This window comes from Spermophilus citellus (genome assembly GCF_964194105.1).
Source record: "Spermophilus citellus genome assembly, chromosome: 14".
Taxonomy (NCBI): domain Eukaryota; kingdom Metazoa; phylum Chordata; class Mammalia; order Rodentia; family Sciuridae; genus Spermophilus; species Spermophilus citellus.
In genome coordinates, this window is record NC_138194.1 from 94,299,200 (window position 1) to 94,327,104 (window position 27,905).

The 27,905-nt window shown below is 41.3% G+C and overlaps 1 protein-coding gene across 1 annotated transcript in view; it reads right to left on the minus strand.

The window, feature by feature from the left end:
• The window catches only part of ASAP1 (ArfGAP with SH3 domain, ankyrin repeat and PH domain 1), a 331,734-nt gene that overhangs the window by 136,453 nt on the left and 167,376 nt on the right, over positions 1-27,905 (minus strand). The window contains exon 4 of the mRNA XM_081266600.1: positions 9,778-9,850. Coding sequence (XP_081122726.1) covers positions 9,778-9,850 — 73 coding nt within the window. The remainder of the gene's footprint in view (positions 1-9,777; positions 9,851-27,905) is intronic.

Here is a 27,905-nt window from a genome sequence, read left to right on the forward strand (position 1 = left end):
CCCTCAAGCAGTGGCAGAGATGTGTTCTCTTGGGATTTTGTCACTCAGGCTTCTTAGTTGCCAGGAAAAACACATCACGCTGTTTTGCTGATTGCTGTGCAAGTAATGGCAGCGCTTGGAGATCTGGCCCCCAAGACAAGCTAGCAAGGCGACAACCAATTCCTCCCCTGTGGCAGCCTCTGCAGTGTGACTATGCAACGTCGGCAAGTCTTCTTATAGACAGGGTTGTTCAAAAACCGTGGCCCCCCATTTTACTAGCAATAAATGAACTTCCATCAAGCACCTGTACTGTCATCCAAAGGCAATTTAGGTTATTAGCTCTGTGGTCTTGGAAATGTCTCCAAATTCTTCTGAGCATTGGCATCTTGATTTGTAAATTATGTATAAAAGACTTAGAGATAAAATAAAACCTCACTGGGGTCTTGTCCTGGTAAGTGAGGTGCCTAGCGTGAGCACATACCCTCCAGCCCAGTGTTCCTCAAACTGTTTTGATCATCCACTCCTGTCAGTTAAATATTTTACAGCATATATTTCCAATCAAGACTTATGTAAGTCATGTATGTATTAATATTTTATGCTACATGCATATGCTGTAATATATTATCTAATGAACTGCTAATATAAATCAGTGGCTCTGACCTCAATTCCAGCCATTCCAAAAACCTTGAAGTTGAATGAAAAATCCTGCTTCGCATTTTTTTTTAAATTCAGTGAAAATCTAAATCTGTATGTTTTGAAAATATCAAGGGATCTATGACCATAAAACCATTTAAAATCACAGAGGAAACATCAGCTGAATCTAAAGGACAAGAAGCTTATCCTCTCAGGGTGTGCAGCCTGGTGAGTCTCAAGGAATGAAAGAAATCAAAAGGAGTCAGTTCTGTCTGGTTTCGGCTGCTGGGGAAATGCAGTATTTCTGAGGCACTGTGAACCCCTCCTTAGGGTACCTAGAGTATATTTTGGAGGTGATAAAAGTATCTTTATCTCATTTTATAACGGGACAGGATAGAGATCATCCTCTGTTTCATAAGTAGAGAAACTGAGGTCTGAGAAGCGACACAGCTGTTACGGTGTTCCTGTCAGAGGAGGGATGGTGTGCCAGCCTCTCCCTGGGCACCTCCAACTGCTCGCTCCACAGGTGGCATGAATCCCACAAATGTGACCTCAGCATAGGTCTCCACTTGAGACCTCCTGTAAAAGGTGCTGCCCTGAGTGTGGACGAGACCACAAGGTGCTCCGCAGTGTGCGTGTTGTGATTCAGAATGCACACAAGTTTGAAAAGAAATGTGGCTGATTATATTTTCCTCTTCTAGTTCATCCGAATCACTACAGAAAACATGTTAATAACATTTTTTATGATCTGCTTCTGTAACTTATGATGTGTTAATAACACATCATACTTACCCATGGGGGTGGGGAGACTTAAAAAAATGCCAGCAAGAAAAACTAGTCCCAGGGAGGTATTCTAGACTGCCCCCGGCCCCCATACACACTCAACTCTCCATAAAGAAAAAGAATAGGTCTCATCAACTGTCTGGCACACAGCAGATCTGAAAATGTCCTGTTGTCTGTGCATACAGTGGCAAAGTGGCTGAGCAAAGTCACCCTCTGCCAACACCTAAGTGCTCTGTTCTATGGCACTGATCACCAGTGATAAACACTTCAGAATCAATAACTTACTGGCTTTCATATCCAAAGAGGGCATCAAAATCAATAAATACTCATTTTTCAGTCTAATGTCTCAACTGGTGAGGTCTCTCTGGTCCTGGAAACAAACACTTTCAAGATCTGAGTCCACAAAGCAAACTACAGAGGGGAGTCCAACACATATGACTGCCCACTACAGGCCACTAGGTAGACTGCCTTCAGATGATGTCTCCGGTGATACTCCATCTGGCCAGCGGTATATATGAAGGAGGCAGGATTTCTGCAAAACTTGAGGGCATCACACACAGAAATAAAAACCAAGACTTGCATTGCTCCACAGACTTCATACAGGGAAATTAAGCTTTACATCTTAGTACAGGAAAATGGAATCCTAGTTGAATGAAGCATAAGTCATCCAACAGTGGTCAAAATGCAATTTGCAATGTGAGGCAAGGTATAGGTAGGACACAGAGTCTTGTCTGTAATGTCAAGGAGGCTCTGTGTAAGGCTGAGAGCAGATCCTTCGAGAAAACTACAGGTGGTCATGGATCTGAATTTTCGTGTAAACCATAAAGAGGATTAGCTGACAAAGACCGAAACCACAATCGATTTCACCTGGTGAATGACAAATGAAGCTATTATTATTTCTACCAAAACAGGACCATTAGGGCACAGACGTTCTTATATTCACCAAGAAGTTTTCTTGTTGAATTGAGGCTTTAAAAAATCCCAAACTACCGGTCCTGGAATGAGTGCTCACAATTTATTTAAAATAATTTCCTGTCATGTCTACTCCATAAGTTTCAGAAACATATCATAAAAAATAACTCATTTTCAATAAAAATGAGAGCACTCATTCTCTGACCAGAATGGAGGACGTGTGTGTACTCACACATACACCACACACACACACACACACACACACACACACACACAGCTTCTGACTTCAAGTAACAGGATATTTGAGCCAATAGCTAGAATACAAAATTGAAACTTCTTTAAAAAAGGAGTTTTAAGATTATTTTAAAAGAAATTCCAGTTTTCTAAAGGCATTCTTTCCGTCCCTCCCATTTCATCCCCTATAATTTGAGGAGCAATGTTCTTCTGGGTAAGTATACTCATTTGGTGGCAGGGGCTGGGGGGACCCTTTCCTTAACCATTCAAGGAACTCATTATTTCAGTTTGTTTTCAGCTCTGAAGCGCAATAATGGACCCACAAGAATGCAAAGGGCCTTGAAGGTCCAAAGAAATTTGTTCTGACTTGGCTCAAAAATCACCACTGCAGTATTTCTATTGAAATCCTCTACTTCTAGGAGCCTACAATTTATTAATTTTTACTAATAAGCTTATTTTAATTCAAAAAGATTTTTTTAAAAATCCAGTTATCATTCACAAACAGAATATAGCAAAGGGATAAAGTTCCTAAACCAGTAGATTTTGTATGTCTTCACATTTCTTTCTCATCTTCTTAATAAAATACTATTTTGTCTTTTTATCTATTTCTGTCAAGAAAATTTCTCTCTCCACTGAAAACCACAGTACTAAAATTAACATTATATGGCATCATGGTAAAACACCGAGTTTAATTACCAACTCTAGTTGCAACAGATTTCATATTGCACCTTCAAATTTGAGAAAAAAAATGTTTAAAAAAATTACTGAAATGAATTTGCCTGCTTTCTATCCACTGATAAATTTAGTACTTTACCTTTAAAAATCTAAGATTTCATTTTGCATTATGAGCTATTTCTTAAAATAAATTAATTTTACAGAAGGGAAACCTGTAGGGAACACCACACAGTAATTTTTCTTTAAAAAAAGCATAAATCCTCTCTTATAAAACTACTTATTACATAATTCTAACTGAAAGAAAACGGGAGGGAGAAAACAGAAGGCAATGAGAAAACCAACTGTTTTCTTTCCTGCAGTGAGAAAGCTATGAAATTGCTCATAACAATCGAGCTGCAGTAGACTCTCAAATTACATACCACTGTCACCCCCCTCCCAAAAAATTAAAGGGTTTAAGTCCCTTAACTTTCAGATTAACAATGTTATAGATTTCTAGGGGGCACCATGTGTTACTAATAAGCTAACATTTATTCTAAATATATCTTGGCATAAATTTGAAGGAAGCCATCATACAATAATAAAATACACATTTTGGTTTGAGATACATATGGGAAGCATGCACACACACACATACACACACACACAAATATAGAAAAAAGATCTAGAACAAGCAGATTGGGGGAGGGAGGAAGAGAGGGAAAGGAAAGGTATGAGGGAATAAGATTGATCAAATTATGTGCATCCACAAATGTGGCATAAGGAATCCCACTGTCCTGTATAATTACAATGCACCAATAAAAAAATAAATTTTGTTTACAAAAAAAGATGACGACGATGACCTAGAAGTAGGTTTATCCTGAATCTTTATTCCCAGAGAAAAACATATACATAAGTAATATATATATATATATATATATATATATATATTTTTTTTTTACTTAAGATTAATGCTTTAAATTCATTTGGTAAAATAACATATTCAATCTATCCATGCTTACTAGGAACCACAGGACTCTCACTTTATAAACATACAGTAGTAGCCTTGATTTAAATGGCACTGAAGTGGTAAGCTCTTCTTTTTTCAAAAGCCATCCCTGACTTAGGAGCCATATGCTAAACCCCTGGTGGCAAGGGCAGACATCCCATGAAGGACAAAGACTGAAATCAAGGTGCCAAGCAGGGATACATCCCCTTGAGGGTCTGAGGGGAGCAGCAGATTTGCTTGCAGGCCCCTCACTCACAAGGTTGGCAACCCAGTGCTGGCTTTTGGTGAGATCTTTCTCCACAGGGTTGCTTGAGTATCCTCAGGACATGGCGATCAACCTCCTCCAAGAAAATGACCAGAAAGAGGGCCAGAGGGAGGGCACTCTCTCTTTTATGAACTGGCCTTGGAAACCATATGATATACATTTTGATTATATTTCATTCATTGGAAGGGAGTTACTAAATCTGGCGTGCATTCAAGGGGAAGGGGAATTAGGTTCCATCTCTGGTCTGGAAAGAAATGTCAAAGAATTATAATATATTTTAAAGCCTTCACAGTGCTCAACAAACTATTAGCTATTTTAAACATATATTAGCAAAAAGAAAAGGGGGAGAGAACAAATGAAGCTTTGCAGGTACTACTAAGGTACACTTTCTAAACTACCATGTTTTCTAGATTGGTAATATTAAGATTTCAAAACTTAGGAACAACACAGGAAAACTCCATGGCTTGGAGAATTCTCCTGTGCCCCCGCAAGAAGTTGACAGAGTTTCATTTTTAAAAAAGATGTCCTCATACCCAGCAGGGACAGTGAGAGACAAATTCCCAAAGCAATTTTCAAACTAAAGGGCTTACAGAGATATGACAATGTGCACCTGAAAAATAATTTCTCTTAAAATATAACACTACTTACTAATTAATACTGATAAAGCTAATGTATAAAAATAATATATTCTAGAGTAAGACCCTTCACAATTTTCAACCATCTTTCAAATCACTTTGGGAAGCTAAGTTGCTGGTAATTTCCAGTTAGAATTATAAAAAACATTTCTTAAATCTTTAAAGAACATCACGAGGCTTCTCTGTCACTTAAGCACTGTGAGAAAACAAGAAAATTATGAAAACATATTGGGAAACAGACACAAGGGTTCAGCCTCTTGTGGCTTCCTTGGATGAGGCCAAAACCTTTGGACGGGAACAACTTGGATTCCACTGAGCATGTATCATGGAAAGATATGCAACACCACCGTTTTACTCATCTAGCTATTCTTAAGAATTAAATGTCACAGTGCTGCCCACACAAGCTGACCAAAACTCTGAATATGCCACACTGGTTTGTGACTGCAGAAACCCATCAGGCCCCAGCAGTCTGTGAGAGCTTGTAAGGATCTGGGTTCATCCCACATTTCCAAGTCATGGGCACAATTACTACTGGGGCCCCTATCTGGGAACCTCTGAAGTCACCCCACAGATTACATCTGAACAACTCATTCATGAATATTCATGATTAGTGAATATTTAACAACTGTAATCAGAAAGCTTCAGAAGGAGGACCCTTCCAGCCTATAACAGCAATTAACTGCACATTTGCTGAGCCCCTACCACACTTCAGAAGATGAGTAGAGTGGCTGTTGAGGGCAGAGCTGGGCTCTCCTTGCATGACCCTGGACATGTTCATCTGGTTCTTCAAGCTTTATTCCATCATCTATTAAATGGGCATAATGGCACATACTTCACAGGTTTCTTTGGGCTAAATCAGTACACCATGAACACCCAGTGAATGCCATTTCCTGCTCTCAGCCCCCTCCCTCACACTGTCACTCCCCTCACTGTACCCTTGAGCTTCCCTTTACAACACTTTCTAGTTTCTAATTATAGTTACTTTCCAGTTTGATGAGCCGACTAACATTTGTCTCCCTCACTGGCCAAAACATTCACGGAGAGAGAGACTGTCTGACCCCACGTACCCAACATCTAAAACAGTAACATATGACAGGTGCTCAATAAGTAGTTGCTGAATAAGCAACATTGACAAATGCACAAAACTCAGACATGGAAGTCACAGTACCAGCCCTCACCAAGGAGTTCACGGGTCAGTGCAGCAGTTTTTCATTGTAGCTACAAAGTCAGACTCACTTGGGAAGTAAGACATATCATTTACACTTCAATACCTGCAACAACTTTAGAGTCTGGGCCTAAGGGACATCTGTCCCTATTTTTGTTTTTTAAGAGTACCTCAGAGGATTCTAATGAACATCCAGGGGGTGGAATCACTGGTCTAATTCAACAGCAAAACACAACAGCAAACACAACACACTGGGACATGTGTTCTCCTACAGAAGCACTGAATGGAAGGACCTCCTGCGATGAAGGAGATATACTACACCTACACCAACCAATATGTCAGCCGTTAGTCATGTGTGGCCCTTGAGTCTTTGAAACATGGCCACTGCAACATTGAGGAACAGCCTTTAAATCTTACTGGACTATTAATTAATTTGAATTTAAAAAGCCATGTGCAACTAGAGGGTGCTCTAATGGATAATGCAGACCCAGGGGGCAATCATTTGGAAGGCCGAGGGACCCAAATTCATCAGTGGCCCCATCCACAAAGAAAGTGCAGTGTAGTAGAGGAGATGACACCCAACTCTGCAGAGACCCTTGAATTCTCCCCTTTACAGAGGGGTCATACATCATTTCAGGGTAGCTGTGACCAAAGGAAACCCTTTAAACAACAAAATGAAGCATGTCCTCAAGTAAAAAAGCATTTGGGTGTTGCATGACAAGGTCATTGTGGCAAAGGAAGCACATTTGGAAAAGGGTAGAGATGGCAGCACCTCCTAGCTTGGAGCAAGGGTCTCCCTTCTGTGGCTCACAAGCTTGGAGCCTCCAGCATGAGCCGTAACGATGTGGAGAACTGACAGTTGTTCCTCAAGCAGAAAACGGCTCATTAAGCTCTTTATAAAATCACACTGCTCCAATGTTATCTGTAGATTCATGAAATAAAACAGAGATGGCGCTCATGCTGTGTGTTGTGGTTTGGATCTTAAATGTCCCTCAGAGGGCAGTGTGTGGAAGGCTTGGTGCCCCGCTCCTGGTACTCCTGAAGAGGAAGGGTCCTTCAGGAAGTGGGGCCTAGTTGGAGGAAGGGCCACACAGGTACTTGGGGATCCTGGCACCTTTCTCCCTCTCTGCATCCTGGCCACTGTGGAGTGAACAGCTTTGTTCCACCACATTCCCTCCACCCCGTTATTGTGCCTTGCCATAGGCCCAAAGCAACAGCGCCAAACAATCACACACTGAAACTTCTGAAACTGTGAGCCAAAATAAATCTTTCCTCCTTTAAGCTGATTTACTCAGGTATTTTATTATAGTGGTAAAAAGCTGACTAATGACTGGATCTGCCATGCTTCCTACCTACAATTTATTAAGCATCCACCACGTGGTAGGTAGTATATTAGGGGCCCTAAAAGTTCTCATTTTGTCTATACAATACACTGCAAATTAGATAATATCTTCTTATTTTATGGGAGGAAATTCAAGACTCATATAAATTCAAGAAGTTAAACAATTTACTTAACTTTAACAAGTAGGGCAAAGCTAGGACTTAAACTTGGACCTTGAGTTTCTTTTTAAAAAGGGTGTACTGTGTTCTACACATATACATACTCTCTTTCAAATACCATTTATTTTATGTTTCTTCAAATCCCAACAAAGGCTCCAATGAATCTCCTTGTATATATTTCAAATATATATATTTTTGGTGCATAAGATGCATAACTCAGAAAGTGCATAAATACTAAGAGTAGCATTTGATGAATTATCACAAAATCAACTTTACCATTAACCACCAATCAATTCAAGAAAAACAAGAGTACCAGCCCCTCAAAAGACCCCTGTGACACCTTCTAGTTATTTACCCCACATACCACCCTAAAGAGCTGAGATTGATCCAGGGCCTACCACACTGTGCAAATTCATTAAGATGAAGCAAAGGACAGAAGTTATGAATTAGGCAGGTAATTTAGACCAAAACTTAAAACAAGATTTGGCCACAACACAACAACCACCATTATTTATCTACCTTAATTAGACATTAATATTTTATTGATGTTGGGCACTGTGGCGCATGCCTATAATCCCAGTGGCTTGAGACTGAAGCAGGAGGATCACGAGTTCAAAGCCAGCCTCAGCAACTCAGCAAGACCTAAAGCAAATTAGTGAGACCCTATCTCTAATAAAATACCAAAAGGGGCTGGGAATGTGTCTCAGTGGTTAAGTGCCCCTGGGTTCAATTCCCGATACCAAAAAACAAAACAACCCCCCCCCCCAAAAAAAAACAAAAAAGAAAAAAGAAAAATCGCTATTTTATTGAATATAAAGATTTAGGGAGTAGTATCAAAAAACTGGGGTGCAAAAGGTGTTAACGATTACTTTTAGAGATTGTCTTGAGGTCTGGGGGACTGAAAGAAGATAAGAAACTATTAGGTTTCCATTTACATAGGCCAGTGATTCCCAGCTCCAATGAGTGGGTCAGAGCCATAAAGGGGCTCCTTTCAGCTCTGTAAGTGTACAATGATAAAATTAAGAGGAAACATCATTTACTATACTCCCATAACATTAGGCCCCTTAGTGAGCTGGAGATGTGGCTCAGTGGTAAAGTGCTTGCCTGGCATGCAAGGTTCAATACCCAACACCACAAAAACAAATAAAGAACATTAGGCTCCTTATGGATATTAGTGCATTTAAGTATCTGCAACAACTCAGTACTACCCCATTCCCATCTTACAGATGAGAAAAAAAGGAGGTTCAGGAAAGTGAACATTTATAACCATCTCCAGGTCACTTTGTTAATAAGAAGGCTCGAAGGAAACCCGCATTTGTGCCTCTATGAAGCCTATGCTCTTTGTGTTACAGTCTCTGTCACCCTGGAGGGGTTTTCTGAGGAGGTATACCAGCCAACTGATTTCTCAGAAGAGTGGCCTCCAGGCAGGTTAGTTGGTACTGCAATAATGATACCAAGATGTGTGTCAGAGCTGGAAATGTATTTTATGTTTCCCAAGCCTCTCCTTCCTACAGTACTGTAGCCTACTGTTTCTTGTTGGCCTTACTTTGGTGTGTTTCTTCTTATTCACTAACCCTTTTGTTTCTAAGTTGACAAAGTCACTAGATCAAAGCTAAAACATTTAGTTTCATGGGTTATTTGGCATCCACTGACCAACAGTAAGATTGCTGGCATATCTATAAAAATTTGAACTCACACCTGCTCTGATATTCACATCATCCCCTGGTCAATGCTGATTTCAAATGTGCACAGATGCTATGAAGGAGGAAAAGATTCCCACATGTTTAACTGAGGCCACCATCACAGACTGATCCAACCACACATTTTAAATATCTCCCATATCCTTTGTGACAGAAAACCACTATCACTCTTAAGTTCTTAAATGCATAATAAAATCCATGGCAACTAACCTTTTTTTTTTCCCCTAATAAGGAATTTTTTTTTTCTTCCTAATGCTGGGAAAACAGTATAGTAGAAAACTCTGTGGACAATACTTATGATTCGTGCTTACCTTGACCAGAATTATATATTGCTTTTACAGATTTCTTCACTTTCTGCAAGGCTGTTCTATCTTGGTCTAGAGCCTAAAAGAGAAAAATATGAAAAAAAAAGGTGTTAGAAATTTGGTACATAAAAGAAAAAAAAAAATTCATTCAAAACTATGAGCACCAAAGCAGCAACAAACTGATATGACCCGATTCCTTCTCTTTTGAGTTTCCACCTGGAGAGGGAGGAAGGTGAGCACAAGATGATTGATTGCACAGTACCCAGGAACAGAACACATCTTAACACATCTTAGCAATGGAAATTCCAGCCAGAAAAAAAAAAAAAAAAAAAACAAAAACAAACAAACAAAAAAAAACATTTGGAAGAGTGTAATAAGTAGGAATGACCTTCTCGTAAGTGCTTTTAAATCTGAGGATTTTAGTGTTAAAAAAATTAAGTATGACATATGGCAGTTATATTTGAAAAATCTGTCTACTAAGAAAACACAGTATGGAAATGCCACCATGATGCTAGTGATGCTCTTAAATGATTCAAGGATGATGTAACAACACATGTGCCACAGTCTACTTGTATTCTAAGTGGGATGTCGCGGGTTAACTCTGGTGCTGGCTATATGATTATGGATGGTTGGTTAAAATTTAGCAAACTATACACTTAGGATATGAACTCTTTTCTATAATACTAACTTCAGGTCCTTTCTGCTTTCCCAGGGTCTGTGGTTCACAGGCTGGGAACCCCTAGACGGTGTGTCAAGTTTTGGAAGGCAGAAGCAAAGAGCAGAACAATAAGCTCAAGTAGACGCACAGTTTAAAACATTACGTGCACACGGACATCCATCATAGTACTTATGCCTCAGAACTTCAGATGACAGAATGGAAGCCCACAGAGGGGTAAGCCTTCCCTGAGGGTCGTGGAGAGTTGAAAGGGACAATGCAATGGCAGCAGGCACCTGTTGTTCCCTTTCTTCTTTCCTGCCTTTCTAAACATATAGTTCAATTGTGGTTCATGAGCCATTTCCTTTCAGCTCTCCAGACACCAGTAACCGGTCAGGTGGGAACCTGACCCATGCTGGGCTCTAAGTCCTTCTCAGGATTTCTGGGCTTGAGAACAGGGATCCAATGCCCAGTCTCTTTTTGATAAGGTTAGCCTGGGACCACCAGTGGTTTTGTTTCTAGATGTGTAAAGAATCTGGCCAGATCTGACGTTAACAGTAACAAAGCAACAGAGATGAGGTAGAGAAAGTCCTGGCTGCATCTGAGTCGCAGCTAACCTTACAGCAGTTTGAGTATATGAGATAAATTCTTTTTGTTCCAGTCAGTTGAGGTTGGGATCCTGTCACTTGCAACCACAAGTCCTAAATAATGCAAGAAGAAAAATTTACTGAGCACTGACTGCAGGTCAGGCAGAATACTTGTTACATAAGATACATATGCTTTCAATTATCTTCTTGCAATGAATCTTTAAAAAACAACTCTGTGAAGTATCAGCTCCATTTTTGGATAAGAAACTGTGATGGGCCTTTATTAAATATTTGTAGGAATGGAGGGAGGGAAATTTAACTCATTTGCCCAAGGTCAGAGCCAGAAACTGTTGTAGTCACATTTCACTTTAATGTCTATCAAATCCAAAGGTGCTCGCTTTTCCCACTGGAATGCTCATCCATGATAATTCCATCATGCCTGTCACGTTATATCTCTGCAATTTTTTTTTTTTTGCCACAGTCATGGCCCACTAGTCCTTCTATTTAATTAATATTTTTCTTTAAATCTATGTAAACCTTTTTATTTAAACTTAAATAACTGCATCATAAACAGCTACAATTAATGGGAAACCAGGATCACTTTCATTAATAGAAGACACCCTGGAGACTGGCATGCCCTACACAAAACGTTCATCTGCTTGGTATCTCAAGTCATCTGACACGAGCAAACTGCATACCACATGTAAGGAGTCAGTTTCAGGGAAAAGATATACTTTGAGTTAAAGATTTAAGATTTGTACTTTTAGAGAAAGGGGAAGGCTAACTAATATTTAATTAATACTTAGTGTGAAGCAGAAATCATATTGAGAGATTCACATAGATTATCTCAATTCTGTGGTAAATCCTAGGAAATAAGTACTATTGTTATATCCATTTAACAGATGAGAAAAAAGAGACATGGAAAGGTTAACTTGTCCTGGGTGGCAGAGCTGGAATTTGAACCAAGGACTTGACAACAGAGCCTGGTCTGATCACATGGGAGGGGGTATTCACCAGTTCTTAGAACAGAATTCCGAGTTAAGAAATAAGACATTTAGGTTTCTAAGAAAGCACAAAGAAAAGAATGCAGATAAGCACTCCTTTACAAGATTGAATCCAACAGGTTTGTCCTTGGTGGCTATTTTTTGTGGCAAAAATGTTAATAAAAATAGCCATCATTTTTTCTAATAAACACATTACCACCATCTTCTTTCCTGAAGAAACCCCTGATTTTTATTTTTATTTTATTTTATTTTTTTTGTTTTCATATTTTATTGGTGTTTATAATTATGCATAATAGTTGGATTCTTTGTTACATAGCCATACATGCACTCAATATAGCAATATAATTTGGCCAATATTGTTCCAGTATTTCCACTTTCCCTCTTCGGCTCCCTCTCCCTTGTCCCTTTATTCTGCTCAACTGTTCTTTCTTGCATTTTCATGAGATCCACCCCTTTCTTTCCTTTCTTTTTCTTCTCTATCTTCAACATATGAGATAAAACACATGACCCTTGACTTTGAGAGTTTGGCTTACGTTGCTTAATACAATGATCTCAAGATCACCCATTTTGCTGCAAATGACATAATTTCATTATTTTTATGTTTGAATAAAGTGCCATTTTGTATGTATACACCACATTTTCTTTATCCATTTGTCTGTTGGTTTTTAGAGAGGTGAAAGAGCTTGCTCAGTGCCCCATGACAGAAACAGCCTGTGCCTTCTCAGCACGACAGCTGGGTACTGGAGAAGCACTTCCCCATTTCCCCTGCACCTTGCTCGCTTCTCAAGAAAGGAGAAAAGATCTGCTCCTGGATGAAAACGACCTGTCAGTTCGGCCCTGGGAGTAATGACCATATTACGATGGGCCTACTCAAAGAGAAATGAGTGTGTGGGCTCTGAGGCCTGGGCCTTTTCAGAGTTAACCACCCTCCAGGAGCAAAAGTATGCGGAAGATTCCAGCAGTAACATTTTATGAGACCCTACATCTACTTTCCCTTTTTGGAGACCTGGGGTGGGGTGGGAGGGAGACTGTCTCAGAATTTAAGTTGAATAAGACTTATGTTTTCCCAACTCATCCATGAGCTGACAGGATGTAATGTTCACATACTGATTTTTAGAGGTAATTGACAGCATTTCCTCTTGACAGCTGCAGTTAATTTAAGTCTGGGTGACACTTCTTTTTTTGAGCTCTAGTGTTTGGCCACTGGGCAAAAAGAAGCCAAGTACAATGCACTTTTAAGAGCCTTTTTTTTTTTTTTAAGAGAGCTGGAGGATGCTGTCCTTGCTTCAAACAAGGTTCCCTCCAGCAATAACATGTCTAAATGTGCTGGAAAGTTCTACTCCCGCAGATGCTGAACTGCAATGACATCCTATGAAATGTCATATACATAAAATTAGACAAGGGCTTAGAGAAAATTGCAGATAATATTGGCTTATAAATTCTCTCTTCCAAACCATTAAAAGTATGATAAAATATGTGCCTGCAATTCTAAGGGTGTTTCTGAAGTTTACCATCTCAAAAGGGTAGGGGGTAGGAAGAGGATGAAATAATAACTAAAAGCATACAGGAGACTATGCTCATCTCAAGTAATAGAAAATAGCATTTGACCTGTTAAAATTGGGCAGTACTGCACTTCACATTCTCTACATAACTACAGAGGAGGATGCTCATCTAGGAGAGCCTTTCTGACCTTGGCATGGAGGCCGTCTACTTTTATTTCACACACAGCCTTAAGTTTCGGTACTTGAATCTAGACACAGAGAAGACAATGCGGAGAAAACAGCACGTGAGAACAGGTAGCCAGAGGGAGTCAGAAACAGCATGCAAACTGGACACCAGAAAGAAAAATTCCTTGAGTCTGAGGTCACTTTAGGCAGGACTTAGGACCTTTCCTACCTCTCCAGGCCAAGTGGTATCTCTCGGTTACAGTTCAGTGCAACAGCAGCTGTTCTCAGTTACTACACAGACCCAGCCTCCCCAGCTCCTGGCTTGGCAAGTGGCCAGGCTCATTCCTCTGCCTGGAACACCTTCCTCAGGCTCTTCAGTGACTGGTTCCTTCCTATTACACAGGCCTCAGATTAAAAGCCCCTCCAGAGAGCCTTCTGTGGATACTAAAGCCATGAACCCTTGGGCCACCCAAGGGCTCTTTTCAAATACACTTCATGCTGTTTTCCAGAGTACTACCATACCCTGAAATTATCCTGTTCACGACTGATGTATTTTTATGGTATTTAACAACCTCCACTAGAAGACTGAAAGTTCTATGCAGGCAGGGACCTGTGTGAACTCAAAGCAAAAATGACTTTATACATGAACAAATGAACTCAGTAGCACAGTTCCACAAAATGTGAGGTTCTGCAATATTAAGAATTGCCTTAAAAATGGCTGAACAGAATGAAGCTTTGAGTTCAGAAAACATGGGCCTCTGTAATTCTTCTCAGAAGTTTATGTACACATTTTATGTCTATGTCAAATGTGCATGAGATATGACCACAAGTGCTAAGAGTAATGGTGTAACAAGAAAGACAGACCTTACACATTCTAAGTGAGTTCTGTACTTAAAATAGTTATTCTGGCAATGTCTTTAAAAACATTTTACTGAAATATAATACACTTACATTGAATGAGCAATGGTAATACTACTGCCATTATTCATAGGTTTTTATTTTAGATTTATTTTCAATTATACTCAAGTAGGAAAAGTTGCTCTTATTTTGGGTAGATTTGGTTTCAAAAATAAACACAAGTCTTTAGAGCTCAATCTTATGAATATACTCACAGAGTCAGAAAACAGTGCATGACAGTAAGACAATAGCACAGAATTTCCTAGAGATTTGTGGAGGTAGACAGAAATCACAGCTGCCTTCCAGGGATACTCTAAGCATTTACTGTATTAATGTGCCTATAGAAGTGGCTAGCATAAGCCTCATACGGGCAGGTGCTGCAAAACATCTCTGAAAGAAGTACTCCTATACCAAAGTGAAGTCTTTAATGAAAGGAATTTTCACTCATTTTTATTACTTTTAGCTGTATTCAGAGAGGTCGTTTCAAAAATACTTCTTTTCCCTGGTGGTACTAGAACTGCACTCAGGGTCTTGCACATGCTAAGTCTACTTTCTACTGCTAGGCTACAACTTCAAATACCAAATTCATTTAAACAGATATATTTGACCTATATTCAACACAAAACAAATGTTTTCCTTATATTATTCTTTTAGTAGGGAAGACCACCCTGGCCTAGTTTGGGTTCAGACTTTCATTACTTCAGCCTTCTACTTGTTGGGCGCTCATGCTACCCCATGAGGAGAAGGCAGGCCTGGGGAGCGAGGTGTTTGGGCTGCAGGAGGGATGTCTCATTACACTCACAGGACATCCCTGAGGATGAAACAACAACCCAGCTCTCATGAAGTCTGAGTCAACTCAGTCATTACTCCCCCACTGTAAGGCCCGTATGCTGGGATGTGGACACCTGTAATCACAACATGAAAGGATCCAGTGTGGTCCTCAGGAGAGCTGCAGCAGAGGCTGGAGGAAGGAGAGGCAATGCACACTGCTTCCTACCTCAGGTGGGAGTGGCGAGCAGGTGGGCCAAGCAAGAATTTGTTCTGAGGATCTTCACACTTGGGTTTTTGCACCATTCACTCATGTACTCAGCCAGTAAGAAAGCCGGGCACCTCAACAGGCACCAGCAAGGTGTGAAAACCGACCAATGCACCCGCCTCTACTTAAGCAGCTATACGCCCCCTTCACATCCCTCTTGCCACAACAAAGCACCAAAAAAAAAAAAACAAAAAAAAAAAACAAAAAAAAAAAACCCAAACTTTTGACATTAAATGGGGTGCCTGGTACTACTTGGGATACAGTTGATGATGTAAGTTATCCATAAAATATTATTCCTATGCCAGCCTAGGGCTTTATTCACACTTCTCATTTCATTTTTATTTTAGACGTTTAGGTACCTATGTCTCTTCTGCTACTTAATCAATTTAAAATTATTTAAGGAAAATATCAGGTTAATACCCATTTTTCTTTCTTTCTTCACATGAAAAATGCTTTGTAAGAATACTGACTTGAATAAAAGGATCTCTCTCTCTCTCTCTCTCTCTCTCTCTCTCTCTCTCTCTCTCACGTAACAAAGGATGACTTAATTCAGTGCCTTTAAGTAATATCCAGGCTAGTCCTCCCTACTGCCTTCAAGGCCCACCTGACCCAGCCCTCTCCTTTGACTTCTGCTCCCACTCTCCCCAGTACTCAGGATGTCCCAGCAGTCTTTCTGACCCACCAAGCTATCTCATCTCAGAGCTTCTGCAATTGTTGATCTCTCTCCTAAAACCCTTTCTTCAAAACTCTCTTCCCCCAAATCTTGAGGGGCTTGATCTGCACCTCTTCTCTTTGCATTCAGCTCAAAGTCCTCCCCTTGAAATGCCTCCCTGACCACCCTATTCCCAGGCAATCCTGTTGACCACCCTCTTTTACATCCTATAGAGCACTGAGATTCTCTGAAATCATCCCAATGATTCATGCTCCTCTGTTTAATAAATTAATTTTAAAGGTGTGATAATCAATGATCTAGCTGGAGGGCTGAATCAAGGGTGTGTCCTCTAATAACCTTTGACACAGGCTAAAGAATCTAACACGTAGCATGGCATCAGACTTACTGTGGCACTCAATCAAGGTGAAGGAGTGAAAGAGCAAATAAGTGCACAATGCAAGGACAAACACTTCTCTTGTGCCTGTGACATCTGAGGACCTAAGGGAGGTTCCAGGAGAACAGTGGCCTGAGCACATTCTATAGGCAATGTGCCTCCTCCCACCTGGTCCTGTTCTAGTGAAGAGAGGGTCCCAGAACCTCCTAACTACCTGAAAGTGAAGCAGCACCTTTTCCTGGAGGCTGTGACAACATCCAAAAGGACCGTGAGGGCACAGTGAATCCTGCCAAAGGCAGATCTATCCCTTGGCCTGAGAAGATAAAGGCAGGGGCCACAAATGCAATTAAAAAGCAACCAGTCCGAAAAACGCTTCTCATCATTTCTATCAACTAGAATTACCTTTCTATGCATTCACATTACAAACTCTACTTAGCGTAGCTATGGGTTAGGAGATAAAGATACAGAGGTGAACAAAATGAGGCCTATAGGTGCGGAATACCTTTGGAAAAGCAGAGCGAGTTCCACGGGTCTAGGGGTGAGAAAAGGAAGGGGAAAGGGAGAGGAAAGGGAGAGGGAAGGGCTCCGTCCTGCGGTGCCTGCTGCCTGAGAGGTACCGCTCTAGGTGATCTGGGGCTTGACCCCTGCAGTCAGGGTGATGATGTTCATGGCCACCGACAAGCACAGAGGAAGCAGGCACAGGTGACAACTGGAGGCAGAAGGAAGCGGAGCAGAAACAGGGAGCTGGAAGCACAGCCTGCTACAGCTGAGTGAGAACTGCAGCCCGAGTGCAGCCATGCCAGCAGTTACAGAGGGGTCGGCCAGGAAGCGGCGGCCACCAGGCCTGCAGGCGGAGGAAGAGCAGCGGGGCAACAGCAGCTCATGGGAAAGGAAGAGGTAAAGATGTTATCATTTGTGAGTTTCAAGATCAGTAAGAGTTGAATGAGGCTGCTGCCCAAGGGGAAATGATCCCTGTAAAATAAAGTTTGATTTGCATAATGCCACCCAAAAATGGAAAGTTGACACATCATATAGAAATAAAGGTTTTAGGTTATTCATCTGCGTTGTTGTGGACATGAAAAAGTGTCCCAGAGATTCAGATCTCCTGCACCCCACAGACTTTACGAGAGGCATTGCACGTGCCCACAGACGGCAGGGTCTGTAGGTGCTGAACTTCTAAGGGCCTGAGCCCCACTTGACAGGTTATTCTATGGTTCAGACCTTCAACAAAGATTCAGTGCAACACTTGGAGCGATACCTCGTGAATGACTCTAAGAATCTATTCCCTGTAAACAAACACCACAAAACTGCTAACTCTCTAAGGCAAAAAGATTCTGTATAAAACTAACTCACAAAAGTCTACTTTTGTGCGTAGATGCAAACTTTCAGAGGCACAGTGGGAAGGCAGGACTGTGCTGGGCCCAGAGCAGGGTCCCATTCACTCATTCAAGTGAATCTGCTTCTGTATGAAAGGACATAGCCAGAAGGCCATATGTTGCTTTATTTCTCATGTGCCATATTTTAAAACCTTAGTGTTTATTCTAACCAAGTGAAAAATAACCATCATAATTGAGGCAAATAGAGCAACACTTTTTTTTTTGGCTTGGGTGATGTATGTAGAAATATTTTTCTAATCTCTCCAGAGCTCACTGTGACTATAATGGCCCCCAAGCCTCATCCTGTCTTTCAAGTCAGTCACAGCTACGATGCACCCATGATGAAATTAGTCTGTTTTTCCTAGTGAAGGCCTAGGGCCTGGATGAACAACATCCCCCTCCATGCACTACCCTAAGTTCAAAGGAAGCCTCAGGAAGCTCTACACTTAACTGAGAAAACTGCCCGGGGATGAAGGGCCCCGACTTCTTCCCTCCCTGGCCTCCCCTTCCACAGATGAGAAAAGTAGCCCAGAGAGGAGCAAGGGGCAGGCCTGGGTCAGCTGTCACAGCCAATATTCTTCTCACTAAACCACCCTGCCTTTTGTACCAACAGCAGATGCCAGTAATGCAGCAGAGAAAGTGGAAGGACAGATCCCTGTCAAAGCTAGGCTTGGTGGCACAGGCCTGCAATCCCAGAGATTTGGGAGGTTGAGGCAGGACGATTGCAAGTTGGAGGCCCACCTGGTCAACTTGGTAAGAGCCTGTCTCAAAATAAAAAATACTAAGGGCTGGTGGTGTAGCTCAGTGGTAGAGCAAACCTGGGTTTCACCCCAGTATTACCAAAATAAAACAAACAAGAACACCAGATGCTCATCAAGACCCGTAAAGCCAAATCTCTCGCCACAAAGCTTGGGGGTTCCACACATCCAGAGGATAAGCCCAGTCTTGCTTTTCACCAGGAAGCTCATTATCTGCGGCTAATCACCAGAACCCCTGGGGGCCCATACCATCTACACATAGGACCAGCAGGGCTGCCCAGTGGGATCATCAGTGTTCTAACAATCAACAATCACTTGTTAACCGGGCCAGCCTTTGCCTCTTCGAAGACGCAGAGCCTAGTTGTGGAATGAGACTCCATCCTAAGAAGTGTGACACGGAACACAGGCTTTGAGGCCCAGGAGACCCATGTGCTTCCTGCTTGGCTATGTGACTGTGGTCAAGCTGGTCACTCTGTGACACTAACAGTTCTGGTAATGCCTTCCTCATGCCATACCACATCAGAGAATGTTGCTTCTCCTTTCCCTGATAGTCCTCAAAAAAGTCTTGCTTTCTTTCTCTCTCATATTGATGATGATACAAATGGCAATGAGTATTTTTATATATTACCTCATTTAATCCTCTTAGTAACTAATATGGATAAGGGAACGGAAGCTCTGATGACCCTAGATCACACAGCTTTTCCAAGCAATAAAGCCAAGACTGGAAACCAGATCCTCCTGACCCTAAAGCCTATCTAAAACCATGTTGCTCTCTAATCTTCTGACCTGACAGCGGGGTCCAGAGTAATAGAGAACCCTTACAAAAATCAGCAAGGATTCAGTAATCAGGACGCTAGACAAAGGGCTCCACAAACCTTCTCCTTCCTCTTCTGGGAGCTCTCTGTGAAGGAGTCGGAGGAATTGCAGTTGGAAAACACCAACCAAGCAGCTCAGCAAGGTGGGGGCTGGCGTGGGGCACCACAGCAGAGTAGGAAGGAGTCACCCTGCAGCTCGATGGGCTGTGCCACCTGAGCAGTTGGGCCCGCGCGGCCGCCAGCCACCTCACACAGGCCACTGCTCCATACTGTGCTCCACAGAGTGAGAGTGGTTCAGAACCTCAGCAGGGTTTGCCACGGAGCTTCCTGCAGCCTTTCTGGTTCTCACCACTTGCACTAGAGTTGATTGCTGGACACAAAAAATAGGTTGAACGTGGAAAACCAGCCACAACAGTACCTGGAGATGAGGAGGCTTACAGAAGATTCTGGGTGCCCTTTAAAATATCAGTGGCTTACTGAAGAACACCACTGAGAATGGCTGGTAGGAAAATTCTTTGAAAAAAAATGGTGGGCTTACCTTTGGGATAAGCAAAATAACAGGAGCTTGTTTGTAAAGGAGAAATAGCTTCTCTAACTAGCATTTCTAAGCCACCTGTGGCCCAGACAGGGCACTCAAATGCTGAAGAATGCTGGGGGCATGGACGGTAACATCCGGAGTTCAGGCTCCTCCACCAGGAGGGTCTGCGCCTGTAGACACCGGGGCCCATCCACGTGGGGATACCTGCTGAGGACTAGACAGTCCGCTTCCTCAAGTCCTCGAGGTGGGGAGCGGTAAAGGAGCGAGTGACCACATTTCTAAAAAGAGATAGGCTTAGTGTTAAGAGGCACCGAGATCAGGCAGCTGAAGCAAGTGACCATGCAGAGGACAGAGAGCTGCAAACCAGAGGCCGTGGGAGGAAAAGGCCTCGGCAAGGCATCTGGATTTTAACCTGACGGCACGGGTTGGTCAAGGATGGAGTCAGTGGGTTATAGAAGAACAAGGCGATTAGTTTTGTCCTCAGAAAAATGACTCTGTTGCGGCTGTTGTGTTGAGAATAGAGGAAGAACAAGAGGAAGACTAAGGGGAAGAAGAGCAACGAGCCAGGTTATTACTTAATACACCCCTCGGAAGTATTTCTGCTGTGGTTCGATCTACTTCCTCAGCAACCAAAGCCTCGTCCAAATCTTCTCGTCCCTGCTGCTCCTCCAGCAGCACTTTAGTGGATGCTCAAGATGCTCACCTGGAACCACAGTCACATTCCCCCTGTATCGCCCTCTGTGCCCGACAGACGGAATGCTGCCAAGTCCCCCTGTAGCACTTCTTCAACCACTCCAGCAACGCCTGCCTTACTGTCCAACAGGTCCTGCAACAACCACCCAGGGGTCCCCTCCTCCATCCCCTGACCATCCCTCTTCTATACCAAAGCCGGGTGTTTCTAAAATATAAACCTGACCATATCAATTCCCCAGCTTGAAAGCCCAGGACAGTGAAGTGGAAACCCTGACGGTGGCTCTCGGAGCCCTTTTCCAGCTCACCTCAAACTACACGCAGACCCCTGTGCCACTCTGGATCTCACTTTGTGTTTAATGGCACTACAAACAAATGGCGTCCAAACACACTGCACCCTTTTTGGATTCTGTGACTCTGGAGACAGGAGATACATTTCTCTTCTTTCTGAATAATACTTCTTCCTCAGTACCATGTTATTAACAATCTTACAAACCAATGCTCAACCTTTACAAGGGGGTTTTATTTGGCACTTTCTTTGAAATGTCCCCATCCCCCCACTAAGAAATGATCTCTCCACTCCCTAGTGCCAGGAGAGCACTAAGTAGGTTACAATGACTTGTCCTTACATTTCTCTCTCCAACAAACAGCAGCTGTGTGTAAGGGGGAGACCTGAGGTTTACATTCATGCACAGAAAGAACCGGCTCCAGGATCGGCAATGGCAGGCACCTAAATCCGATTGCCCCTCAGATCTCTTTGATTCTCTGCTTCCTGATCTGGAAATTTATAAGGTTAGTCCAATCTGCAATCTCTTCTGGCTTTGATTTTCTGAAAATCAAATATTTTCAAGTCCTGCGAATGTTATCCTTCTGTTTTAAATCAAAGAAATTTTAATGTTAAAAAGTGACATGATTAGCATCGAAGCCCTGGGGAAGGGTTTTACATAAGATTTACATGCGATTCAAAGAATAAACAGAGCTTTAATCTCGGGCACTAATTCATTTCTGTGTCCTGTTTTTGCACCTGTTATTCTAAGAAATTTTCTGGAAGGTCCACCTTGAATTTCACAAAGACCTTATTAATCTAATAAAACTGGCCTTACTAAGACCTTTTTATAGCTACAGATACTGAGTCTGAAATTAGGGGTGTAAGGTCCCCCAAAAAACTTAGTAAACAACACAACCAATGCTTTAACTCTTGCGTGTTTAACTCCAAAGCCTGCTCCTTCTGCCATGTTGCAATTACCTCTCCAATTAATAACACGCCTTACTTCCCTTGCTATCACACCCCAGTATGCCGCCATAGAACTTCCCAAAGCTGGCTCAGCTGGCTCATCTGCCTCTCCAGCTTCTGGGACAGCAGTCAGAAGGGAACAGAGCTACAAGCTGTGTGGCTTCTCCTGATTAGGAGTTCAGACCCATCATTTTTTCACCAAGAAGCCTCTGAGCTGCTTATGCGGTCAACATTGAGTAATGTCTTTTACAGACACACAGAACTAATTTGGCACAGGAGACCAAGAAACTCCATCCACACATTTGCATGAAGATGATCGCTAAAAATGAAGAACTGTTTCTCTGGGGGGTGGGGTAGAAATGATGGTATTAAAAACCAAGCAAATGGATTGAAGCAGCAGCTTCCATACTGTGATCTGGAAAACAGAGATGCTGGAGGTATTCAGGGAAAAGAGTTTGGAAAACACTTTATGCAACCTGTTTCTCTGCTGGAGATACTCAAGGCACAGAAGAACAGAGAATGGGGTGCTTTACAGAAACATGTTGGAGGTGGAGATGCAGCTTTGCTCAGTGATAGAGTGCTTGCTTAACAAACACAAGGCTCTAGATTCAATCCCCAGTACCACCCAAAAACAAAACACGCTTATATCTATAATCCAGCAATTTCCAATAAAACAATTAAAGTTAGAATACCTTTTGTTTTTATTTTTGCATACCCAGGGAACAATATTTGTTGGAACATCACTGTAGAAAACTCAGATTTAAAAAAAAAAAAAAAAAAGATCTAACAAAGTTAGGTCTCAAAAACTATACTAAAAGCCAGGAATAGTGGCACAGGCCTGCCTGTAATCCCAGTGACTTGGGAGGCTGAGGCAGGGGAATTGCAAGGTTGAGGCCAGTCTCAGCAACTTAGTGAGACCCTAAACAACTTAGCGAGCCTCTGTCTCAAAATAAAAAATAAACATAAAATGGACTGGGGATGGAGCTCAGTGATAAAGTGCCTGAGTTTAATTCCCAATGCAAAACAAAAATCAAAAAACAATAAAAGCCTGCAAAAAACCACCAAACTATACTAGATACAACTAGAGAAGTCTTGAGATTTCTGAGGTCAACAACAGATAATATCAGGAAAAAGATAAACGAGTGCAATCAACTCTTATAGAACAAATAAAACCAAGATAAGAGAACTAAAAGGCAAAAATGAAGGCAACAAAAATTATGGAAGATGTAGACACCTCTAATACGTAATTACTGCTTGGAATTCTGCTGCTGCTATAGATACTCAGTAGAGGAATAATACATTAATACAAGAAACTGAAAATAGCAAACAAATGCAAATAATTTCAATAACCCTAATAACTGGAAAATTCTAAGTAAAATAATAACAAAATGCCTTTTTACATTTATAAAGCAGAAAAACATAGGGAAAATGACAAAACAATATAGAATATTCAGAAAAATGGGCCAGAATTCATACAGAGGACAAATGAACTGTATTTTAAGTTATGAAATTTGCTTACATTTGACATAGAAATCCTACTGAAAATTCCTAACACTTCTTGGTAACAGAGAAAGAGAGAAAAATGACTTATTGCACGTCCTATATGTTGTTAGCAGTGTTTTACATGAAAATCAGAAATAAACTAATCCAGTTATGGTTTGGATGGGAGGTGTCCCTCACAAGCTAACGTGTGAGACAATGCAAGAACATTCAGAGGTTTATGAGAGCCATAACCCAAACAGTGAATTAATCCCCTGATGGAATTAACTGAATGGTAACTGAAGGCAGGTAGGGTGTGGCTGGAGGACATGGGCATTGCAGGGCATGACGACTTTAGAGGTATATTTTGTATCTGGCGAGTGTAGTCTCTCTCTACTTCCTGATTATCGTGGCTTGAGTCTCTTTCCTCCACCACACTCTTCCACCATGATGTTCTGCTCTGAGGAATGGAGTCAGCTACCTATGGACTGAGACCTCTGAAACAAGAGTTCCCCCTTTGATTGTTCTTGTCAGGTCTATTAGTCATAGTGGCAAAAAAGCTGACTAAAATATCCAGCAACAGTGAAATGGTTAAATATAACACAAACATAAGAGAGCTGACTTCAAAATTATGTATACGACAATTAGAATTAAAGACATAGCTGAGCATGGTGGTGCACACCTGTAATTCTAGCTACTTGGGAGGCTGAGGCAGGAGCATTGCAAATTTGAGGTCAGCCTCAGCAACTAAGCCAGACTCAGTCTTAAAATAAAAAATGGGTGGGGATGTAGCTCAGCAGTAAATGGGTCCTTGGTTCAATCCCCAGCACAGGGGAAAATTCTACTGAACATCTACTATGTGGTACATGCACACCTTATGAAAACACCATCATTCAGAATATATATTACATGTATTATGACAGTGTGAATTATCTAGAAATGAAAAATTTATAAGTATAGATGTTTCAAAGCTGTTACTACGTTGTGATTAGAAAAAAACAAAACTTCCTTTAAAAAAACAAAGTTAACTTAGTGCCTAAAATTTTGAAGGCTTTGAAGTGTCTTATAATTCACACAATGCCTACTTTTCCCTCAGCAATTTCAAAAGATCCAATGAGATATTTTAACTTTCATAGATAGTAGGGAAGAAATAGTACATACCCTCAGTAATTTCTGTGCCGCCTTGCAAATTGTGCATTTAAAAAATTAGTAGAATATTGTGTTTCAAGAGCTCCTGTCTGGGGCCAAGAAGAAAACTATAATCACAGCAATTACCTTGTGAACCTCTAATTTCTGTTGTAGTTCTAAAGTTCGAGTAGTACACCCACCCACGAACACCATGGCTCTTTCATCTAGAAGCACTTTCAGCTCCATTCTTGGGAAAATAATAATTATAGGTACAGCAAGGTATTTAAAGACAAAAAAGAAAAAAAGTCACGAAAACACCATTTTCATGTTACAATACCCCAAGAGTTCCTTGGAAAATTAAAATCTAGACTGGAAAGAGGTCCCTGAGTCAGATCTTTCTAGGAACATAAGAACTTTATCAGGAGCCCAGGCAGAAGAGAACAGGAGTTTTTGCTGGTGTGCTGGTGGACACACTGGAAACCCCCAAGCTAGCTGGACATTCAGCTTCTTCCTGCTGGTTCTATGGTCCTACAATGACCTAAGTCTGGGTCTTGACCTGATGACTCAAAACATGTGGCTGATGGTTCATACTCAAGTAAGCTTAGTCACACCATTTTACGTAAGATGAGAATCAGAACTGCCAGAGAGAGGCTGGGAGCTCACTATGAAGCTGCGGAGCACAGAATCTGGAGCCAGACTGCCTGGGTCAAACTCCAGTGCCACAACTTAGTAACTTACATGACCTGGGCTCAGTTACACAACCCAGCTGTGCCTCAGTTTCCTCATCTGTGAAGCAGGGATATTTACAGCAACCAATCTGAGTTATATGGATTAAGTGAAGAAATCCATTTAAATAAAATGGTTCCAACAGTACTTAGATCAGAGCAAGCCCTCAACAAATGTTAGCTAGACTTCGCAAGTGCAGACTTCCTTTTTTTCAAGCTTTCCAAGAGGTGAATAGCTAGCAAGAACAATTTTTATATGGACATGCAGTTATCAGAACATAAAGAAAAGGCAGATACAGGTATAAAATGTTCCATTCTGACTAGCTCTTTAGATTTAGTGATCTTCCTAGAATGCACACAAGCTGTGGGTCCACTGCAGTGCAGGGAGAAGACGTCATGACTTCTGTTTGTAGTCTTTATGTTACGTAAACAAACAGAGAATGTGTGTGTGAGAGAGAGAAGATGGAATGCATGCTCAAAAGGGTTCCAAATGACACGCAGCACAAAAGTTTGAAAATCACTGTTCTGTTAACAAATATGAAATTTTACTTTAATTTCCCTTTTGGTGCAGATTGAACCTGGAGCCTTGCACCTGCTAGGCAGCTGCTCTACCACTGTCCTATAATCCCAGTCCCTAAGTTTTACTTTTCTTCAATATTTATTGTTACACATTTCAGAGAAAATCCTGAAGATAAACATCTGGCTCCATATATGCAGAATAATTCAAAGAATAGTTTCTGACTGTCCTCCAGCTCAGGGCACTATGAAGGTGGACTAAGACTTTGGCAAAACAGCCCAGAAGCTGTCTGCAGGCCAAGCAGACAAGAGCACTGTTCAGTGTTTAAAAGGATGCCAACAGTTTTTCTTAACAGTAGCAACCAGTCTACTAACCTTAAATTTAGAAAACGGGTGACATAAATGGCATTAACATTATTCAAATGTAAAACAATTGTTTATATTTTCTTGTCACCTTTAAAAAAAATCACTTCTGATTTTCCCAGCTGCCCAAATATTACCACCATCTTTGCTTTCCAAGAAAATTAAGGCTCTCTAGAAAGGTGAAGCAATGTTTTTTTTTGAAGCCCACAAGGGTAATAAATGTTGTCTTGACATTTATCTCCTGAATCAAAATTTAATTTTTTTAAAACTGATTTCGTTCACAGGTGTCCTACAACCTTACAGATAATACAATACTAAAAGGAAACAAAAACAATTTGGGACTGGGATAAGCTAGTGGTAGAGCACTTGCCTAGCATACTTTAGGCCCTGGAGTGGATCCTTTTGTTGATTTATGTTTGTTCATGTACAGGTCCTTTATGTAATTAATCAAAGTTTTACATGCAGTCTGTACTCTGCCTTTTTCACTTAATATCAGGCTGCAAATCATCCTGCACATTTTATTCTATATAAGCACACATCAGCCTCTGCACAGCATTACATCATTCTGATCTGCTTCTTACACATGCTTGTTGTTGAAAATCAGCTTAGCAGGCAGTTTTTCTGCTTTTATAACTAAAAGCATTTATTATGAAAACCTGATTTTCAGAATGGATGTCAAGTAACAAAAAAGTTGCTTTTAATAAAGATGCTTTCAATTTGCATATATGTGCTTTTAAACATAATTATAAAGTAGTAATAGCCACCGAAATTTTTTTAGTGTATTAATAATTCATGATGTTCCTAAGTCCTAATACTGACAAAAAGTCTTAAGTAAATGTCACAAAGATCTAACTAATTCTCCTGCAAATTACATTTCAGTGCAATTTAGGATAATGGCTAACTCCAAGTATAGGATCTTAAAAGGGTTCAATGGCTGATGTGGACTGCCCCTGCCCTAAGCCAGCCAGCTAGCCAGACATACATACACCAGTTCTTAACATGCACCCCTTCAAATAAAACTCCCTGAGGATGGCCAATTCAGAACACCTGAGCAGAAGGAAATGTTCCCAGACCTCAGGAATACAAGAGAACAGTGAATGAGGTATCTGCCCACACTCACTCACAAACATTATTAATACCCACTGAGTGTTGTCTCCATAAAGGTAAATCTTCGTGGTTTCAAGTTTTTTTTTTTTTTAAACAAATCCAATCTCTGAAATTATACTCTGGTTCTTCAAGATGCACCTGAGCACTTGGGAGAGGTTTTCTTCCCAAGATTCTAGGTTTTGTGTACAAGTCATTTAGTGAAGGGCAGGGTTCCTCTCCAGGCCCCTGGCTCATGAAATCAGGTTCCTGGTATCCTAAACTAACTTGAAAGGGGTGTGCACTGACAGACCACGTGGAAAACTTCCACCCTAACTCTACAAATTCATGCATTATAAATATCCTGGGAGTACTCTATCCCAGAGCTGAGGAATACAGAGAGATCCCTGGCCTCAGTGACAGTCACCCTAACCACATTAGGTAGCTGGACACAAAATGCTCTTATACATGAATGCTTCTTCATAGCATGACACTTGGGGAGATCCAGGAGGGCCCAGTGCAGTAGCCACAATGTGC